The following is a 22514-nucleotide window of genomic DNA, read 5'->3' as shown; positions in this document are numbered from 1 at the left end:
TAAATTAAATTATGTTAATTTTTGGAATGTGTGTGGTTTAAGGTTTCTTAAAAAATCTCCAACACATTTTTCTTAAACTTATGGCACCTGTTCTCACTTCTTTGCTAACATGTGCTAGAAGATGACAAAACAAATGACCAATATGGTGGAAAAACGATTTCTTAAAATCATCTTTTTGGGCTAGGGATGTAGCTCAGTTGGTAGAGTGCTTGCCTCACAAGCACAAGGCCCTAGGTTCAATTCCCAGCACCCCCCAAAAAAGAATTATAATGGGTTCTTTTTGGAATGTGGAGCCCAAATGCAATCCAGCAATACTTCCCACTATTAGTAATGATTGAGTCATATGATAGAATTATATAAATTAATACCTTTTGCTATTTTACAAAGAGTGCTATAATTTTTACATGAAAAAGTCACCTTTGCTCTATAATTTATGAGGTCAGTCATCAAGGAATAGAGATTTTTAGGATCTATTTATATGATATTCAAGACAAGACAACATACCTATGTAATCTATTTAGAAACATTTCATAATTTACAATTAGCCTTTACAATTCCCTTCAAAATCTGTACGGAGCTATGAAGGTGGATGTCCCTTCTTAGGTACAGAGTGGGACAGGAATCAGCAGTCACATAGCCAAGTTCTGAGATGACATTCAACAAGGGCAAGAAAACCAGCTGCTTCCAAGATACACACACCTGAGGTCCATCCTCTCTCAAAGGCCCTACACCCCTCCTCTTCCTGGGCCTCAGAAGTGTTTGTAAGTGACACAATCTGGAGACATGGAAAAGTCAGTCACTCCTTCCTCCACAACACTTCGTGCATACTTCAGGATTAACATTTATAATAATAATGGCCATTAATAACACTATTTTCAGAGAAGGCACCATTTACTATACACACTCTAGGGGCCAAGCACAGGGCCAGCATCATACACACACTATTTCACCATGTTATTTGCTATTTCTCTTTAATTCCCCACACCACAAAGGTTAGATCTATGAAGAGCAACAGCTATGAATTATTTATCTCTGTTTTCCCAGAATCAAGAATAGTACCTGGGACATTATCATAAAAAAGTCAGCAAAGGACCAGGCATGATGACAGGTACCTGTAGTCCTAGCTACTTGGGAGGCTAAGGTAGAAGGATCACTTGAGCTCAGGAGATTGAGACCAGACTGGGAAGCATAGCAAGACCTTGTCCTGACTCTCACAAAATATATGTGACCAAGTATTCAAAATGATATTTCTTCAGGAAAATATACAACTGGTCCATGCAAATGAAGGAATGCTTAACGCCATGAACTCAATAATTAATAGCTGGTAACTGAATAGCCACATGCAAAAGAATGAAGTTGAACAGAACCTGGAATCATACACAAAAATCATGTCAAAATGGATCAGACATGTAAAAGTGAAAATTATAGAACTCTCAGAAGAAAACACAGGAGTAAGCTTTGTGACTGTAGAGTAAACGTGGGTTTCTTAGATAGGACATCAAAAGAACAACCAAAGAAAGGAAAAAAAAAACAGACAAATGTGATTTCACCAAAATTTTTGTCTGTACCCCAAAGGATGCCATCAAGGAAGCGAAAAGAAGGAAAAACTCATAGAACAGAAGAAAATATTTATAGATAAAGAACTTATATCCAGATTATACAAAGATACTACAACTCAGGAGAAAATAACTCAAGTAAAAAGTTGACAAATAATTTGAAATGATGTTTCTCTAAGAAAGATATGTAATTAGAGAAAATGCTTAACATTATCATCATTAGGGAAATTCAATTTGAAATGTGAATGAGACACCACTTCATACCATGAAGACGGCTATAATAAAAAAGACACCCAATGACAAATGTTGGGGAACATGTGAAAAAACTGAAAGTCTCAGTCATTGCTGGTGATATTCTGGTAGTTTTTCAAAATGTCAGACTCAAAAGTACCATATGATTCAGCCATTCCACTCCTACAGGAATGGAAACATATGTCCACACAAACACATGTAGTAGGGCATGCAGCAAGAAAGACAGGATCAAACAAATATTTTAGAGCATTATTCCTATTTAAAAAAGTGGAAGCAACTCAAATGCTCCCAAATAAATGAAATGTGGTGTAGCCATACAATGGAATACAATGGACTTTTATCTGATCATAAAAAGGAATAAGGTAAGATTTTAACATAGGTGAACCTTGAAAACATTACACTAAGTGAAGGAAGCCAGACACAAAAGGCCACATGTTATATGATTCAATTTATGTGCAATTTCCAAAATAAGCAAATCTACAAAGGAAGAAAGTAGATTAGTGGCTGTCAGGAATTGGGGAAAGAAGGGAATAGGGAGTGATGCTGATGATTTCAAGGTTATCTGGAAGGTGGAGAAATGTCTGGAATTAGCTAGTAGTGATGGTTGCACAACTAAATGCAAATCAAAACTACTCTAAGATATCATTTCACTCCAGTCAGAATGTCAGCTATTATGAAGACAACAATAAGTATTGGAGAGGATGTGGGGGAAAAGGCACACTCATACATTGCTGGTGGGACTGCAAGTTGATGCAGCCAATATGGAAAGCAGTATGGAGATTCCTTGGAAATCTGGGAATGGAACTATCCTATTTGACCCAACTATCCTATCCCTCTCCTGGGTCTATACCCAAAGGACTTAAAATCAGCATACTACAGGGACACAATCACATCAATATTTATAGCAGAACAATTCACAATAGCTAAACTGTGGAGCCAACCTACATGCCCTTCAGGAGATGAATGGATAAAAAATGTGGCATATATACACAATGGAATTTTTTCAGCAATAAAAGAGAATAAAAGCATGGCATTTGCAGGTAAATGGATGGTGCTGGAGAAGATAATGCTAATTGAAGTTATCCAATCCCAAAAAAACAAATGCTGAATGTTTTCTCTGATATAAGGAGTCTGACTCTTAGTGGGGTAGGGAGGGGGAGCATGGGAGGAATAGACGAACCCTAGACAGGGCAGAGGGGTGGAAGGGGAAGGGGAGGAAGCAGGGGGATAGCAAGGATGGTAGAATGTGATAGATATTATTATCCAAAGTGCAAGTATGAAGACATGAATTAGTGTCAACATACTTAATATACAACTAGAGATATGAAAAATTATGCTGTATATGTGTAATAAAAATTGTAATGCATTCTGCTGTCATTTAAAAAAATCAAAAAAGAATAGATTAAAAACATAAATTATGCATTTTTAAAAGGTTGAATTTTGTGGTGTGAGTTTTAGGACCTATTTATATGATATTCAAGACAACATGACTATGTAATCTACTTAGAAACGTTTCATAATTTACAATTAGCCTTTACAGTTCCCTTCAGAGTCTGTAGGGAGCTATGGGACTGCTTCATAAGGAGAACAGGTTGAAATGAAAGAGCAGATCTGGTTTGATTAGGAATAATAGTATAGTATAAAATATTGCTTGAGAGCATACATCATTGTTTTGTGTTCTAGTATGTGGGGACCAAAAGGGAACCCAGATTAGGCCATTGGGAGACCAGAAATGGGGGAGGGGGTACGTTTTGCTTTTCTGTGGAGGTGGAAATGATGGACAGGGAAGTGGGCTTGGCCACAGAGGGGAGGGGGGATTTTGAGGACAAACCGCTGTAAGGCTGAGCATAGGAGTTTCCTATCTTTTATTAGAGGTCTCATCAGTTCTCAGGAATGCAGTGTTTAAGATTCACAATCTGGGGCAAATTTGGAGCAGTAGGGGCTCTAATTTCCCCAGTGTTTCTATCTTTTTCTGATTTTCAAACTTTAGCCTGCATTAAAGCCACCTGTCAATACTGGTTTCTAACCCACATTCTTTCCCCTCCCATGGATGAATGTGGTGCTTAGTTCCTAATGGCATACTTGAGTGAGTGGCTTAAGTTTCAGCTATTTCCCTCTTCTGCCTTCCTATGAGATTCTGCGAATGGGAACTGTGGTCTTTCCTGTTGAGCCATCCCTTTGTGGACTATCATAAATGTTCAAATGCCTCCATATTATTCCATTAATTTGTTTTCCTCCAACTTTCTAGACAAGTGAACATTTTAGGCCAATATTGATGAATATCATTACCATTAATATAGAACTTCACAATTTTCCAGGAGGCTTTATACAGAGTACAGAGGAAGAGACATGGAATTTGTGAGAGGATGTTCTTGAGAACTTCCTGCATCCCTCATTGTGTGAATTAGAAATGATTCCCAGGCCCTCAGCTTGCTGTAGAATCTACTGAGACACATGTGTGTTATGCATATTCTTAAACAAGTTAACTTCTTTTTCAACTTAAATGGTCCTCTCTCATGTGGGGGCCATTTTCCTTGAGAGGGGATGTTCCTTTTGGCCCATCTCTGGGAGAAAGATGACATGTGCAGAACAGCAGAGACACCCTGAGTTGCACATATGGAGCAGTAACCTAAGAGAAGTGGTTTGCTCTGCACACCATCAGCCAAGTCCAGAGCAATGGGACCCTGGCAGCATTAACCTTTCCAGTTCTAAAATAGTCAAGACTGTTAAGTCCATGGACATTATGATCTCACTAAGATAGAGCAGAGGCAAGAGGTAATTATTTGGATAGAAACTTCTTGAATGCATTTTTCATGGGGCATTTTTATATGTCCCTTGAGCATACTACTGTGGCACCAAACACCAATAAATGGGAAACCTTGGGCTGAGTTGAAAGGTAAACAGTGGATTTTATGGCAAGGCACTTCCTAAAAATGAAGGCTACATTTGTCTCTGAGTTGTAAAAAGCACCATTTCCTCTGGGATCACCAGTGTCCCAGTTCTAAACTAGCAACTACAGACTCTCTGACATCTAGTTTGAATCCCTGACATGCTCCTACTATCCAGCCTCCACAGAAGCCCAGGCCTGTCCTGATGGCTTGGCTTGCTGACAGCTGCCTTTTCCTGATTTCTAGCAGCTATGGACTCCTTAACCCTCCTTGAGAGTTTGCTTCCCTCAAGCCTTGACTACTTCCTCCCACTCTCTAATTTATAATCCCTAGCTCCAATGCTGCCCACATCCTAATGAGACACAAAGTGGAGAATATGCACCTATGGCTTGAACCTTGCTTAGAATATAGAGTTAGGATGGTTTCAGTTGGAACTGGAGAAATAATCCTCAAGGAATCATCAGGGGCCTGAGTCATACCTCTCAAGGATTAAGCGATACTTACATTGATCCATCTTTCCTCTATTAAATAGCACCATCTGGTAAGACTCTGCACTCCAAATGCTTTGGAATGTATTTCATGTAGCTCAGTGGTTCTCAATGCTGGCTGTACATTAGGATCATGTGTGTAGCTTCACATACATTTTACTGACTGAATCCCACACTCAGAAATTCCTATTTCATTGGTTTGGGATGGGGTCATGGCGTGAGTGGTTTAAAAATTTCCCCCAAGTGATTCTGATATACAGTCAAAGTTGAGAACTATTATTTTGGTTTATGGAAATGGTTCTCAAAGTGTGGTCCTTGGACTAGCAGCAATAGCATCACTGAAGAACTAGCTAGAAATGAAAATTCCCAGGCCCCATCCTAGGCCTAGTGAATCAGAGTCTCTGGGGGTGCAGCCCAGTGATTTGTGGTTTAATAAGCTTTACAGGTCGTTTTGATGCAGGCTAAAGTTTAAAAACCACTGGCTTATGAGTAAGCTTTGTGTCATTCTAGTTATTTGTCTTATGATCTATGAGAAAGGGAAATAAGTACTGAGTCGTCTAGTAAATCCTAGCCCCTCAGGTGTACTGGTTAAGGCTCACAGGATGTTAAATATTCACAAAAAGACAGAAAAGAAACTTCTAGAAAAAAGGATAGCTGTCACAGCAAAGTGATTAAATGCTTTCTCCAAATGATGTGGGTGGTTATGGTATTTTTGTAGACATGGGCAGAAAGTAGTTGATAACTTTTAATGCTGGGCTTTGAAAGGGGTCTCTTGTGACTTTTATACCAAGCACCTTTGAGATAGGCTTGAGGTACTGCACTGCAGTACTGCACTATTAGGCTCTTGGAGTGTCTGAGGTCAGCCACATTTCTCAATTTCCCACTGCTAAAAGGTAAACTAGTTTGTTTTTTTTTTTTTCCCTGTTGCCACAAGAATCTTAGTACTGGTTTCTGGTAACTGTCTATATAAAGTTCTGTCACAGCTCCATCTAGCATCAACCTATCCAAAGTTAGATTTCTTAGAAGGGTGATTACATTCTTAAAAATATTTTTAAAAAATTATTGATGGACTTTTATTTTTTATTTATGTAAATGCAGTGCTGAGAATTGAAGCCAGTGCCTCACATATGCTAGGGAAGCACTCTACCATTGAGCTACAACCCCAGCCCAAGGGTGACTACATTTTATTATTGCTTTTAAAGAGTAGTTCTCAACTGGGGGTGATTTTACCCCTCCATGAAACATTTGGCAATGTCTGTAGACAATTTTGGTTGTCACAACTTGGGGCTAGTGTTTAGTTGGTAGAAACCAGGGTTGAGCTTAAACATCCTAAAATTATAGCCTCCCCCTATCCCAACAAGAACTTGTCCAGGCCCAGATGTTAATACTGCTGAGGTTGGAAAGCCTGTTTTAAAGATACAGAAAATCAGGCAGTGACAGCAACATCACACTGTATTTAAAATTGTATTTGAACAAAATGAAATATCCTTCAAGGCTCTTTAATAAATATAGCCTCATGTGCTCTAGATGGGTTAGGTATATCTCACAGAGAGCTCTCAAGGACCTTGTTAGCATATTTCTTATGCCTTGGGAAAAAATCAAATAATTGATTTGATTCCTCTCTTTCAAAAATAGCTACAGCACTTTGGCAAGGTAATTGTTTCCAAGGTAAAATATAGAAGCAAGGAGGGCATATTGCCTAGAAAAAGAAAACTAAGGAAAGCAGAAATCGTTTGATGGTATCTGCCTCACTTATGACCTTCACTTTATAAAGTGTAGTGGTTTTGCTATGCTCTTCCTGGTGTCTCTGCAGCATCTTTGATTCGTTTGGTAGATAGTACAAGTACCTTTTTTTTCCTTACCTTGGATTTTGTGACTTGCTATCATTTCAAGCGTGTTCCTTGGAGTAGCAGCATGAACATCACCTGGGCACTTGTTCTGGGACCCCATTTCTGACCTACTGAATCAGGATCTTGGGGGTGAGGAGGTCACAGACAGGCTGAAATACTGAGTTCTCTAGGTGAGTCTTATGCACATTAAAGTTTGAGAAGCACTGCTCTTGACACTTGCTACTCAAAGCATGGTTGGACCACAAGCATTCTCATTACTGGGAGCTGTGAGAGATGCATCAGTTCAGGCCCCAACCTAACTCCCTGGACCAGAATCTGCATTTCATAAAGATCTCCAAGTGATTCTTATACAAATTTGAGGTTGAGATGAACTGCCTTAGACTACCTTCTTAATTTTCTTCCTATCCTTATGATAGCTACTTTTATGTTTCCATTGTGGATTCCTTTATTTTATCCTCACTTACAGATAAATATATATTAAAGACCCTACCTTAGGGACTCTCAATGCTGTTGAGAATCACCTGGGAATCTTTCAAACCTATTGATAACCATCATCTGATCTTATTGATCTATACATTGGTATGAGGTGTTCAAAACTTCAGGTGATTCCAATGAGCTGTTGCAGTAAAAACCTCTGCTGCAGCTCTTGATCCCCTGCTCTTCTCTTTCTTTTGATTAAAGCTCTCAGCAGAGCCCATCATTTTGAATGTCACCATCACCCTTCCCCTAAGAACTAGATTTCTAACTCAACATCAGTGTCTGTTTTGAACTCTCATCCTATTTTAGACATTTGCCTGAGCTGTCCCCTTATCTTGTCAAAATCACTTACCAACTAGGACCTCATGTTTGAGACTCACTGTCTCTACTCTTCTTCCTCTTCACTACAGTAAATGACACCACCAACCTTCTATCTGCCCCGAGTCAGAACACAGGATCATCTTGTATCTTCTCTTTTGCTTCTATTTTGCAAAAATCCCTACATTTCCCCAATTCTTCTACTCTAACTCTCTTAGTAAGCATTTATCAGATGCTTAATACATGCCCAATACTCCTCTAGGTACTAAAAATGAACCCACGAACACAGTAGGTAATATAATTTTTCTCCTGCAACTAATACTCTTGCAAGTGGAGATGACAGATGATAAACCAGATAAACATGTAGGATAAATAGCCCAGTGCTAAGGGGAATGCAAAGCAGGGAAGAACAATGAGAGAGAGAGTGAAGGAGTATACGAGATCATCTTGGGTGTTTGGGAGACCAGGGACAAACTCCTAGAAAAGGTGATGTTTGAATAACGATCTAAAGTTGCTGATATCTTTGTAGTACAAGATGCAAAGGCCCTGAGTTCAGAGTGTAACTGATGTGTTTATGGAAGGGCAAGGAGTGGGAAAGGACAGTGGTGGGTATCAAGGTCAAGAAGGATGGGCAGGTGTAGGTGTAACTAAGCCTGAGAGGCCTTTGTAAAGGTGTTGGTTTTTATTGTATCAGAAAAATCCACTGTGGACTTTGTGTTTTTATTTTTCTTTGCAAAAAAAAAAAGTGACATGGTCTGACTTATGTTTTAAAAGAAACTCTTTAGCTTTTGTGTTAAAAATAAACACAATGTAGGCAGAGGAGGAAGCAGAGAGACCTGATAGATATAGCTCTGGCAATAATCCAAAAGTGAGGTAACTGGTGACTTGGACTGAGATGGCTGCAGGGGCAGTGGAGAGATGTCAGATTCTCTAGTCATGTTTAAAAGCAGAGCCTACATGAAGGACTGGATAGGGGGTGAAATAGAAAAGAGAAGTTTTGACCTGAATAACCGGAAGAATGGAACTATAGCTAATGGAGTTCAGGAATACTGTATGAAGGGTAGGTATTATGATTTAGACCTGGAATGTCCTCCAAGGGCTCACGTGTTGAAGACTTGGTTCCCAAGGCAGCAATGTTCAGAGGTGGAATTCTTGGAAAGTAACTGGAGCTCAAGGACTCTGATGTCATCAATGGATTAACCCAGGGATAGATTAATAATGTGATGATATTATTGAGAAGTGGTGGAAACTTTAGGAGATGAGATCTAGTTGCAGAAAGTAGGTCACTGAAGGCATGCCCTAGAAGGGTACATCTTGTCCTCAGCCCCCTTCTCCCTTTCTCTGCTTCCTGGCCACCAGGCAGTGAGCAGCTCTTTTCCCTCTCTGCCAGGATGCTCTGCTCATCACAGGTCACAGCAGTGGAGCCACCGGATGATGGTCTGAAATCCCTGAAAGCATGAACCAAAATAAATATTTCTTCCTTTATGTCATTCTTTTTTCGTTTTTAAAAAATATTTAGTTTTTAGTTGTAGGTGGACACAATATCTTTATTTCATTTTTATGTGGTGCCGAGGATTGAACCCAGGGCCTCACACATGCTAAGTGAGCGCTCTACCACTGAGCCACAACCCCAGCCCCAGCCTTTGTGCTTTCTAACGTAATAGGGATTCCACATTTCAAGCCAAATCTCAGGTATGCTCAGCTGATTTATCAAGAGCAATGGGCACATTGCTCTTAATAAAAGTGTACAGGAAAATATACAGACTAATGCCCAGAACTCACAAGTGAATTTATAGTGATGAAAAGAGCTTTGAATGGGCAGGGCAAAAGGAGTCAGAGTCCCACTTTCCAATGCTTTCCCATGTTTAGACTGATGTTTTATTTTAGTGGACTGCTTAGAGTTTTGAATGGTTTTATTTGTAAGGATATGATATTTATTTATATTATCATTTTTTTAAGCTTAAAAGCTATCTGAGGAAGGATAGAGAGATGGGGGAGGAAACCTAATTCTAACTGATGACAGGATAAAGAAATATAAGGCACCCGCCACAATGCAACTGTGGTCTCCTGGGCCCTATCCAGAGTCAAGCTCTCAATTTTATTTTCTTCTTATATATTGTGAATTTTACATGGGTTAGATCAGAAAAAGGATTCATTATACTCATAACTAGTTATAATTCAGTTAACTAGATCAGGGAGGTACAAGGCAAATGGTGGAGTGCTGTGCCAGAATTCTCTTTACCCTTCACAGTGAACTTTCAATGGAGTATCATGATTCTCCTTTCAAGAAGAAATAAAATCAGCCTCCGTGGCAGAGGGACCTGCCTTACTCACCCAGCTAGGAAACAGAGAGACTGGGGCCAGAACCCAGGCCTCCAGGACTCTCCATCTGTGCCTGTGTCTCTATGGACAGGAGCAGCGAGTCACAGATGAGGGTGCTGGTTCTATCTCCTCGACAGATGAACATCCAGCAGGACACTGGAGTCTGGATCCCAGGTGTCCCACATACAAAGTGGGGGTGGAAAATGCTGCTCTTGCAGTCACACTGAGTACAAAATGAGTTACTCTTTTGGAAAGATCTTTGAAAATGTGAGGGCTTTGTAACTATGAGGGGTAATTGTTGCTGTTTTGATTATTGGTCCTTTCAGGGCCTCAGTTTCCTCCTCCTTAGAAGATTGGGACCAGATGCTTTCCAAAGTTCCTTTTCTGGTTCTAAAGTTCTACACTTTTATAAGTCTAAATAGTCCCAGGCTATAAAAACAGTTTGGCTTTATAGGGTGGGTTTTTTTTTTGTGTGTGTGTGTATGATATATCATATATCAGAATTTTAACAGTGCCTCGGTGTTTATGGAAGAACTCCTCTGGAATAAGATGAGATAAAGCTAACCTAACAAGTTCTAGGTGTGTGTGTGTGTGTGTGTGTGTGTGTGTGTTTTAAATCTATATGACCATTTTCTACCAAATCAGGAAGAGAAACACAAAAATATTATCCTACCAACCCACCCTGACTTAGAAAAACAAAACTGTCTCTTTCTCTGGTTAAAAATAAAATAAAAAAAGAACTGCACTTTGTCATCACTGTCTCACTTTACTTTTTCATAAACGGAGTAATTTACACCTTTATCACCAAAAAAAAAAAAAAAAAAAGAATTCTTGAGCTACTAAAAAGCAATTATAAAAAAGCCAACTGTGTCAGCCAGAGAACCATGGTAACCAACATCACTAGGGCATGAAAATATAGTTGTTAGTCACTAGAATCTAAGCCAGTTGGCAATCTGGCTTGCTAAGCAACACTGCAAAAATAGCAGACTAACGACCCATTATCTGGAGGTCTGACTCTGCACGGCTTTGAATCTGGTCCCAGAAGGAACTGTCCCAGGTCCCTCCCTCAACTTCATGCCTTCTGCTCCCAATCAAAGCCTAAGTAATCATTCATTCAATCACCACTTATTGAAGCTTACTGTATACCAGGTACATAATTCTCAACGTGTATGCTTACTTGGTTTCTCAGTAAAATAGAACTCATAAGTGAGATGGACAAAGTGGCCACTAAAGAGTATGGTGAGGCAAGGATTTGCCTGAGGCAAATGCAGACAGAACAGCTGATAGAGGACAGAAAAGGTTAAAAAGTGGACAGAGAACTGCTTTACAATACAGCATAAAATAACTACATTCTCATGACCATGATCCTGTGTCATTAAGAAAAGATGAAGTTATATTTAGGGTCCTTTATTAAGGAAAGCAGGAATGAGTATAAAACATTTTAGAAACAGCACTACCAAAAATGGTTAAAATATACTGCTTTGGCACTTGAAGGGAATAAAAATTATGTTCGACAAGTACTTCATTCTGCTTGGTTCCACATTTTGCTGGAAGAAAAGCAACATTATGATAATTGCTTTACCAGCATTCAAATATAGTGTCGGCTCCACTCTGCCTTTATTTTTCTAGCTCAGACTCCTGCCTCAGCTGGAACGCTCTTTCCCTTCATAATTGATGATCATGGTCCCTCTCCTTTAAAGGCTAAACTGAAATTCTACTTCCTCAGAGAAGTTATCCTAAGTCAACCAGGGATGATTTCCCCTTTCTGTGTGTACCCCAGGCTGCCTTGGATCAGCCTTTTCACCAGGGCCTCTCCTCCCTTCATGTTCCCACATTTACATCCCTGTCTGTCTGCTAGAGACCAGGTGTGCAGTAATGTTACAGAACTGAGCTGCCCAGACGATCACAGAGGGGAGAGGGAAGTTTGGTTGGTGGAGAAGTATTATCCCTAATGGAATCCAACATGGCACCCATACTGGCCTTCCTTCCTCAGAGCATGTCTGCTCTCTTCTGGAGAGCTCTTGATCTGACAAACTCCTTCTCACCACCCTTTCGAGTTCAGACTTAGGGAGGGAGAATCAACCCTCACCCACAAGACCAGTTCAGTACCCCCATTATATTCTCAGAGCTCCATATACTTTCTTCAAACTACATATCGCAGTTTGTTGGTTAGTGACACTCTCCCTCTTAGACTGCAAGCCCCAGGAAGGCAGGAAGGATGTCTGTCTGGTTCACACTGTATCCCCAGTGCCAAGCACAGGCCTGACATAGAATATTGCCCTGTCAATACACAAAAAGAAGGAAAAAAGGGAGGAAGGAAAGAAAGGGAGGATGAATGAGGACAGGAAGAATGGAAAAGATCCTCAAATTGGAAAGGAACATGCAACAAAAAATAAAGAGCATTGAGAGTTATTTATTGGAGGTTCAGATGTCCCCAAACACCAACCTGGAGATAAACCAGCTTAGGAAAGCAGGGACACTCACAGACCCTCCCCCAGAAAAACTCAAATGCTTTAAGGAAGGTAGAAACACAGCTAAATGCACATGGGGGTTAAAACATGGAAACAAGGTGAGCGACAGTACTCTTCAGATAAAAAGGAAACCAGGAAAGATGCTAAAAAGAGAAAATAGAATTTAACTGCAGATTGCAGGATTTAGATTAGATAAAAAGAAAGTCTGGCAATGAAGGCTGGTACGCCTGAAAAGAAGGCTAAATCTAAAAATAAGAAAGCTTGAGTTACATATTTTCCCCCCTAAGGTTTTTGTGCCCCTTCTAGCTCAGATTCTATTGTTATCTAGCATTTGTTTTGCCAGGCTAGAGAGGGGAAATAAAAAGATATTACATAACAACATTATAACAATCATAATGAAAAAATTTTAAAGAGAAGTAAACTTACAATTTTACCATCTTGTTTAATTATTTTCATCTTTTGTTTCCTTTTGTTTTCTCCCTGTATATGAGAGACTATGCTTTGTCTACAGTTTGCCCTACTGTGTAGAAGGTAAACATCTCATTCTAAATATTACTAATTACTTAGCAATGTTTCACACACTTAAGGCATATTACATCTAATTTTACCAGTGAAATGTAACTTTGAGTAAAAACAACTTTTTATTTTCTTTTATGGGTGACAAAGAAGATAAATAGTTCAGATCAGAATTTGGAGTATACAATAAAACACTGACTTTTTCAACCAGATTATTCTTTGGTGGAAAGGTTACAGTGTGCATCTGGGCCAGGAGCACTTATTGGCTGATTTGATATACTTTAGGTAACAGATCCATTGCAGAAAGATCTAACATGGAAGAGAGTACCTTTTAGCTCCAAAATGGCTGGCCAATGTCTGTCGGGCTGACTACTGTATTCCCAGGCCCAGGTTAGTGCCTAGTCCAAAGTGGAGTTTAAAAATATCTGAATGAATCAATAAATGAGCAAAGACTGAGTATGAAAACTGCAATTGGCATTTTACAGCCAGCTAGTCTACAGGAAAGAGCAACCACACACATGTGGGTTGAGCTGTCTTCAGTTTAGGAGGATGATGTTACTAACTCAGCAGAGCTAGGTTATCTGAGTTACCTACCAGTTCTGTAATTCCTTGAGCTTCAGAAAACAGACTATTCCTTTCCCCTGTTGTCTATACAGGGCTGGTTTTCTCCTAAAAATAATCTATTAGAAAAGTAAATTTTAGAAGTATAATAAGTCCCCAAAGGTTCCATTTTATAATTTAGGCTTCTCCAATTATAGAGCTCAACCCTGAGGAAACTGTAGTGAAAATAATCCTAATGTACAGGATGATTACTCCAGGGGTTAGAATGGGACATTTGATTTGCGGAGGATGGTAGGATCATGAGTTTTCCTTTTACTTTCTTTTGAAGAATTTGATTAAGGTGGTTGTTCTATGCAATATATTTTTAATACAACAAATATTAAGAGTTATTATTTCATGATAGTGGTATGATTATTACTTCTTTTATCTACTGTTCTATATTTAAAATTTTTCTATATGAAGAATAGAAACTTATAAACTGCAATAAAAATTTTATAAAAGCAAAATATGTCACTTAAACATAGTTACTTTGTCCTCCACATTCCCACAGCATTTTACATTTCTTTTGTTTTAATGTGTAGGTACAGGTCTGTCTTACCCACAGGCTCAAACATTAAGATTTTGAATTGCCATATCTTTGGAAGTCATGGAGAAAAATGAGTCCTGCTTTAGGGGAGCAGTTTTTTTTTTGGGTCTCATATGCCCAACTTTAGCACAATGCTTTGAACACACCCACAAAAAGAATTGTTGCAATATATGAATGTACCTAAAGAGGCAGAAAAATAATACATGCAGCACTTTTCTTCAAACATCTAAAGTTTGAAAGTTTGATTTGTTCTGCTGCGTAGTCCAAAACAATTGGACTAGGGATAATGAATGATTCATTTACTCGAGCTCTGAAGATCCCTTTCAAGTTATTACAGTTTAACTCCTTCAGTTAGCTGTTCATAATTTATTGAAAATTCACTGAGTGTCATATTCATTAGGTGCTGGGGCTAGAGCTACAAAGAGATGGGACAGCCTTGCACTGCAGATGCTCATTACATGGGGGCGGGGGGCACTTGTAAACACACTGATAGAATAGCTTGTTAGTTCAGTAATAGATACAAATATACTGAACAAGGAGGTTGGCCAAAATTGAGGTCTACAAAGAAGTTTCCCTGAGCTGAGCGTTAAAGGAGGGGCTGAGGATGGATTAGTCAGGCAAAGCATGTTCCTGACAGAGTAGAGCATGAGTCAAGGGACAAAAACAAGAAAACAGCACTGTGCAGCTGCAGAATGGAGGGTTTCCGGAGCCTTACACTGTGGCAGGAGCAGGGCGCTGGGGGTGGGCAGGCAGCAGCAGGTCATGAAGGCATCGCCAACCCCATTTCCAGCTTAACTTTATCCTGTGGTTGGTGGAAGCTACACGAGGGTTTTAAACTGGGGACGTCATTACGAGAGATTATTTTAGTGGTACTGGAGAAGATGGATTTGAGGGAGATGAAGATTTGAAGAAGCATAACTTCTTAGGAGGCACTTGCACAAATGAGTAATAAAATTGTATTTATATTTAATAATCATGGCTAACATTTACTTAGCACTTAGAGGATGGCAGGTACTAAATCCGCATTTTAATGTAATAATCTTAACAAACAATCTTATGAGTAAATACTATTACTATCTTCATTTTACAGATAACAAGATACACATAGAGTTAAGTAATTTGCTCAACGCCAGTATCAATCCAGGTAAACTGCAACTAAAGCTTAGGCTCTTACTCACCATCCCATTTGTTTAATTACTTCTTTTTGTATTAGAATGAAACCTTCAGGCAGACAGGAACCACACTTGGTGTCTTTCCCTCTGTGCTTACACAGGAGGTATCACGTAACTATTTGTTGAATAAAATTAATGAATAACCCACGTGGAGAAAATAGTGGACTAAATTATGTATAGGTTCCAAAAACAGGTTGGATGCAATACTGATAATTGCTATGATTTGAACGACAGGACTTTGGTGAGTATTATGGAGTAAAAGCTTGGGTTCCCAATGAATTCAAACGTAGAAGCCCTAACCCCCAGGGGAGCCTGTAAGGAAGCAATCAAGGTTAAATGAGGTAATAAATTGGCCCTAATCCAATAGGATGGTTGGCTTTCTAAGAAGAGAGATTAGGGCTCTCTTGTTGTCTGCATATGCCCTCAGGGAACGCCATGTGAGGATACAGAGAGATGGAAGTTATTTGCAAGCCAGGAAAAGAGCCCTCACCAGAAACTGATTTGTCTAGAACCTCCATCTGTGACTTCTAGACTTTAAATTGTGAGAAAATACATTTCTGTTGTTTAAGCCACCCAGTGCATGGTATTTTGTTATGGCAGCTTCAGCAGATGAAGACAATCATTAGGATGAGGGTGGGTAGTGAAGGAGAGGTTTCTAGCCCAGGGAACTGAAGGGACAATGACACCACTAACATAGATAGAAACCTTGGGAGAAGAAGAGGTGATATTTGCTGTGGTCAGTGAGACAACACTAATTATTCTGTATCTAGGGTTTACTCACTCAAACAGAAATACAGAAGTTAGTTATTCAAGAAATATGTTTATGAATGCATTCCCTCACTATGGTGAACCCTACGCTTGTCCTAAGAACACAAACTAAATAAGATTCATTCTCTTCCCTCAAGGAACTCACAGTCCCGTGGGGGAGAAATATTAGTTTTCTTTTGTGAAGCTAGAATGCCAACTTGAAAGGCCATTTTCCTTTTCCCTATTTCTAAAGACCTACAACTCATATGAACAAAGAGCTTTGGAGTAATGTAATCTGGTTTAGAATCTGGGTCTTGAAATATACAGGCTGGGTGATTATCTCAGGCAGGCCAAATAACCCTCTGGGTCTTAAGGTCATCTGCTATTTCAGACAAGAAAAGGGAGATAGAAATATTTTGTAAAGTTCAATGTGCATATTAGCAATTACTGTAATTATTATTAAACTATTTGGTACTGAGGATTGAACCCAAGGGTGCTTTATCACCAAGCTACATCCCTTGGTCCATTTTCCGAGGCAGGGTCTTGCTAAATTGCCAAGACTGATCTTGAATCTGTGATACTCATGTCTCAGCCTCCCAAATTATAGGGACTACAGGTGTATGCCACCACATCTAGCAATTGTTGTAATTATTAAAGCTACATTTCTAACCCACAAATACTGAAGATGAATCAGCCATGGTCAGCAAGTCAGAGGCAAGGTCAGCTGAACCCTGTGGGTGGCAGGGATTCCAGATTGGAGGAACAAGACTGAAGAAGTCAGGAAAAAAGAACAGGTACTGGGGCTTTACAGACCTTGCTCAATCACAATTCAGTCAGTTATTAGTTACAGAAAGCTGAGCAAGTCATATTATTGATCTGAGCTTTAGTTTCTTCATCTGTAAAATGGAGTTAATAATACCTACCCAGGAGAGTTGTTCTGAGTATGCAAAAGGCTTGGCATGGTGCCTGGCAGAGTGGTCCTTCAATTAATGTTAACTGTTGTTCCTATTAATATAATCATTTTCCTTTTCTGCCTCCTAAGGGGTTTGTGTAGGTGGTTAAGTTACTGAGATGCAAGGAAGTAAGCAAAATGGAAGAGCTATTAAAGACTTACTTTAAAAGTTATTTTTAAAGGCAAAGAAAACCAGTTCAACTCGGTTTTCCTCTCCTAATCTATGGTACAAACTCTTACAGAAATTGACCACTGTATTATATAGCTTGGAGCCTGACACAACTTGGTTCATTATTCCTTGTCTTCCATCCTAAATAGATCTACCAAGCACTATGAATAAAGGTCCTCTGAATGGAATGCTTCTCAAATTTTAATAGACACATGAGCCACCTGAGGGCTTGTTAAAATGCAGACTTTCATGCAATTGCTTTGGGGTGGGGCATGAAGTTCTGCATTTCTAATAAGTTCTCATTGAGATTAATGCTGGTTCATGGACCACAATGAAGAAACGGCAAGGCCAGGCTCTGAAAGGATGTGGAAGTATCTTCCTTGGCCTGGTATTCACCTTAATGGACAGCTTCTCTACACTGATCCACTAACCATAGAGTACTAACAGACACTAACAAGCTTGTTTCACCAGATTCAGAAGGTTCTGCACAGCCACTCATTTCAGATCAATGTCAGCCTTTCTGAACAGATTATTAAAATATAGGTGCCGGGGTTGCAAGGTTAATAAGATAACTCCTGCTTACAAAGATGGTTCTTATTGTCATTGTAAGTTCCACAGACTGTTAACTTACTGAGGGCAGTCTTGTCTCCATTGTTGTCTAAAATCATATAGATGCTCAACTAGTACTAAGCGAAGGAATGAAGGGGTTCAAAAAGAATTGCATTAAAAAATGTCTTCTGGCAGTACTTTAACCACTATCTTACCTATCACAGTGGTTAAGTTAAAATGAGGCCATTAGATTGGGTCCTAATCTAAACTAGTGAGAAGAGGAAACTTAGACACACAAGAAGACAACAAATATGCAGTATACAGAGGAAAGACCATGTCAAGAAGTAAGAAGGTGGCTAGCTGTCTGCAAACCAAGGAGAGAGGCCTCAGAAGAAACCAAACATAGTGATACCTTGATCTTGGACTTCCAGACCCCTGATCTGTGAGAAAATAAATTTCTGTTATTCAAGTCACCCAGTCTGTGGCATTTTGTTATGGCAGCTCTAGTAAACAAATACAGATTTTTTTTTCCATAGCTGTTACGCCCAGTTTCAAGACTCTACTTCTGCAGGAAATACAAAATGTAAGCATAGTTCTACAAACTGATGGATGGACCACAGAGTGCCGTGGGAACCAGTAGTGCAAGGATTCAGGGAGACAGATGGGAGAAAGGGAGGCATTAGCCCAGACTGGGCTTAAATAGCTGCCATATTCACATTTCCCTCCCCTTCTCCTAATAACAACACAAAGTCTAGGGCTCCCACCAAATCTGAGACTAAAAATAGCTTTTAGACTTTTTTCCCCCCTCCCTAGGATATGTTTTGATTTTTAACATAACTTCAAAAATACTGTGGCAGGAGGAAGACCCCCGATTTTTCTTTATACTCAAAAGTCCTAGAGAATATGCCTGTGATGATAAGGTTGAATTTTTGACAGAAAAAAAATGTATAAAAAATACAATCAAATGAGAGATCTTCTAGCCACAGGAAAGCTACATTTGAAGTCTGATTCTAAAGTCAGGGGATTGACTTTTGTTTGTTTATTTTTAGTAAGTATTACAAATGAGTGTGTCCTTCAAAACAGTTATTCTGTAAAGTTCTAAATTTATTCTAACCATGTGACTGTTCTTAAACCATGGCTGGAGTTGTTTTCAAGGTCTGTGAGATAGGCTTAAATGCTCTCAATGTGAATCCTTGAGGTAGATTTGATTTTCAAAAACAACCAGGGGCTCTTCTGGGCCCAATCTGGTGAACTGGGGTGGGAGGATGGGGGGCAGACAAACATAATCCCAAGGGGAACTGACTCAAGTATCCAGGCTGACCTCTCTTGAGTGAACTGGTCCTCAGTCTCAGATGGCAGTTTCTAAAGACAAACCCCAGCCATGGAATCAACATGTCATATAGCTCGGTTTGACACCAAGCTTATGGTAAAGAGGTGAGGGAGGAATGGTGGCTGTGATGAAGGAAACCCCTCTCATTTGGATATGCAAGTTTCTAAGGTCTCCTTTCTGCCCGAATATTTCCTCAAGTTCAGATCTACTATGGGGCTGGAGTTCCCAGAAGTACAAGAACTCAACACCTTTAGCCACATCTAATCCCAACTCGAGTACTGTTTGGGTCCAATAAATGGTAGATGCTAAGTTAAATATGGAGGAAGAATGTTGAAGGTGCCTGAGGCTTACTCTACCCCATATAACTAGGAAGCTTTGGAGGCAGACATTTCTGCTCTGTGTAAGGAAGAGATTGTCAGCAACTGGAGCTGTCCAGCAATGGAGTTAGGTGAGCTTCCAGTGCTGAAGGGAGTTTAACGCAAAGGATGTTTGCTATGGGAACCTGTAGAGGTGCCCCTGTTATGAGTGGGAAAATATGCAGTGACCTCGAAGTCCAGGGGACACAGTATCTGGCATTTGGTAGGCACTGAAAAAATACTGGTGGAATGGAATGAATGAAGAATATGGTGCACCTGGTGAGCCTAGTAGAGGGGAAGAGATCTGGGGCTCAGTGGGCTGCAAGGAAGGCTGGGAGAAGTGAGATGCAAACAGCCAGGGAAGCATGAGGTATGGCCTTCCTTGAGTTTGGGGATAGCGTTGAGTACCTGAAGCCCTTCATCTTTATGAAAGTGCAATACCTTTGAAGGGGAGAGGGATTAGGGGGAGGAGAAAGATCACTGCTCACCCTTCTTAAACTCCTCCAGCACCGTGTCCAGCCGGGTATCATTGAAGACGCAGTGCAGAGGCCTGTTGTAGAAGCGGGTGACAGTGAGAAGTGGGGTGCAGTCGTCGGGGTCCACGAAGGCCAAGTCCTTGACAAATAGAATGTCCACAATGTTGTGGCGCTGGTCGCCCTCGTACACCGGGATGCGAGTGTAGCCGCTTCGAAGTATCTCGGAGACAGTGGCAAAGTCCAGCACCGCGTCCGAGCGCAGCATGAAACAGTCCCCGAGGGGGGTCAACACCTCCTCCACCACCTTGGTGCGCAACTCCAGGGCGCCCTGGATGATGTTGAGTTCCTCTTTCACCAGGTCGCTGTAGGGGTCCGCTGCCCGCAGCGTTTCCAGCAGTTTCTCCCGCGTGTAGAAGGTGCTGATCTCCTGGCGCAGCGCCCAGTCCAGCAGGCGGCCCAACGGGTAGCACACCGGGAAGGCGGCCGCCATCAGGAGTCGGGTCAGGCACACGCTGTGCGAGGCGATGGCCAGCCCATGCCGCGAACACACAGAGTAGGGGCAGATCTCTGCCCCCAGGAACACCGCGCCAGTGCACACCAGCGCGGGCAGCCACGGGAAGTGAATGCCCGCCTCGCTGTAGTCTTCCCCCGACCCCCCGATGCCCGGCGGCAGCGAGGCATACAGCCAACCCGCCAGGGCGGCGTTGGCTCCGGCTTGGCCCAGGAGCAGGGTGCAGAGCAGATGGGTCCCCCTGCCGCGCACGGCCTGCACGCGGCGCGCCTGCTCCTGCTCGGCGGCCGAGCCACTGTTCCGCAGCACCCGTAACTCCACCGGGTCCAGCGAGAGCAGGCTCAGGCGCAGGCCGCTGAACAGGGCGGACAGGGCCAGCAGCAGGAGCGCCCCGAGCGCCCGCAGCCAAGCGGGCGGCAGCAGGTCCCCACCTGGGCCATAGAGCCGCGGGCGGACGCGCAGCAGGAAGCCGCCGGCGGCGCCGTGGTGGTGCCAAGCGCGCCCGTCCCAGGCGCACAGCGAGAAGAGCTTCCCGCCACCGCCCGCGCCGCCCCGCTCTGCCTCGCCCTTGCGCAGCTCTCGCACCCGCACCTGGACCAGGGCCGAGCCCGCCACGCCCCCGGGGCGCAGGGGCCCCAAGACCTCCACATCTGACGCCCAGTCGCTCTGCTCGCGGCAGCGCTGCGGTCCCGGGGGACGCGTGGGGACTGCGCTGGGCGCCACGCCGCTCCCGCTCGGGGGCTCCTCAATAAACACGAGCCGTGGGGCCCAATCGCCCGTGCCGTTCTCCCCGGGGGAAAGGGTGGGTGCGGGCACCGGCGCAGCGGGGGCCGCGGCACCAGGCTGGAAATAGACTCGCAGGAGGAAGCTGGTGCCTTCGGCAGCGCGCAGGGTACCCCCCTCCAGGGACACACGGCCTCCAGCAGTGTCCTCAGGCCGCAGGCCAAGCAGCCAAGCGGCGGCGGCCGGGGGCCTTGGAGACAGAGAAAAGAAAAGCAGGAGTACAGCGCCCCGGCTGCAGCAGTCCCGGAGCCTGACACCCACCGCTGCTGCTGCTGCTGCTGCCGCCGCCGCCGCCATCCTGCACCCGGCGCGGCTGCACGTGATACTGCAGAAAGCCGAGCGAGAGCTGGAGGGAGGAGGAGCTGGAGCTGGGAACCCGGCCCCAGGCAGGTCACCACGTGTGCTGCCCTTGCGCGTGGGCCGGAGGCTGTGGGGGTTCAGAATCCGCCAGGGAGGAGGATCTCCGCGGGAGGCTGGAGGTGGCCAAGCATCACCGCACCCCGCATAGCGGGACACACTTTAGTATGTCTGAGCTGCAGCCTGGGGAAGGTTTGGCTTGAAGTGGCCTTCTACTCAAGCAGTAAGACACCCCTCCTAGAACTGCTACCCGGCAGTAATTCCCTGCCGGCCTCACCACTTTCCTATTGGCTCAGGAATTTTCCCACTGTCTCCCTTGTCTTGCTGCCACTTGAGTTTGTCTCTTTCGTGAGAAGATAACCTGGAAGCAAGCTACTTTTGAATCTGTGAAAACTTTTAAGATTTGTTCTCAACTCCAGCTGACCTTTGATATTGTAAAAATGTCCAAATTATTTAAGTTTAATTCCTTTTTAAGATACGAATATCCATCCTTCAGAAACTTGAAATACATTGATACCATTATGTACTGGAATACTATGCTGCAAGAAAAAAGAATGCAATGGATCCAATGTATTTGTGATATGAAAAAGTCTCTAAAGTAACAGCAGAAAAATATCAAGGTGCAGAATAATGCATGGAATTTGCTACCTTTTGTGTTCAACATCTTTATGAATAAATTTATATGTATACATATACACACATGCATATATGTAAATATTAGATTTAAAATGTAGAGGATACACAAGAAATGGAATAGTGTTTACCTCTAGGGAGCAGGATTAGGCTCTGGAAGTTCCGTTGACAGAGACTTTTAAAAACTTATAGGA

General features: G+C 42.0%; 1 protein-coding gene across 2 annotated transcripts in view; it reads right to left on the bottom strand.

The window, feature by feature from the left end:
• Cnnm1 (cyclin and CBS domain divalent metal cation transport mediator 1) overlaps nucleotides 1–21876 on the bottom strand; it is a 53241-nt gene extending 31365 nt beyond the window's left edge. The window contains exon 1 of one of the 2 annotated variants that reach the window (XM_046450178.2): nucleotides 20049–21876. In XM_046450178.2, the coding sequence (XP_046306134.1) occupies nucleotides 20049–21627 (1579 nt within the window). In that variant the 5' untranslated portion in view covers nucleotides 21628–21876. The remainder of the gene's footprint in view (nucleotides 1–20048) is intronic. The other variant, XM_058581217.1, reaches the window with a different exon arrangement.
• Nucleotides 21877–22514: the final 638 nt, after the last annotated feature.

The sequence above is a fragment of the Marmota monax genome, unplaced genomic scaffold (genome assembly GCF_021218885.2).
Source record: "Marmota monax isolate L192 unplaced genomic scaffold, Marmota_monax_Labrador192_F-V1.1 WCK01_AAM20220418_F8-fsc00004, whole genome shotgun sequence".
Lineage (NCBI taxonomy): Eukaryota > Metazoa > Chordata > Mammalia > Rodentia > Sciuridae > Marmota > Marmota monax.
This window is presented reverse-complemented; position numbering and strand designations above follow the sequence as displayed.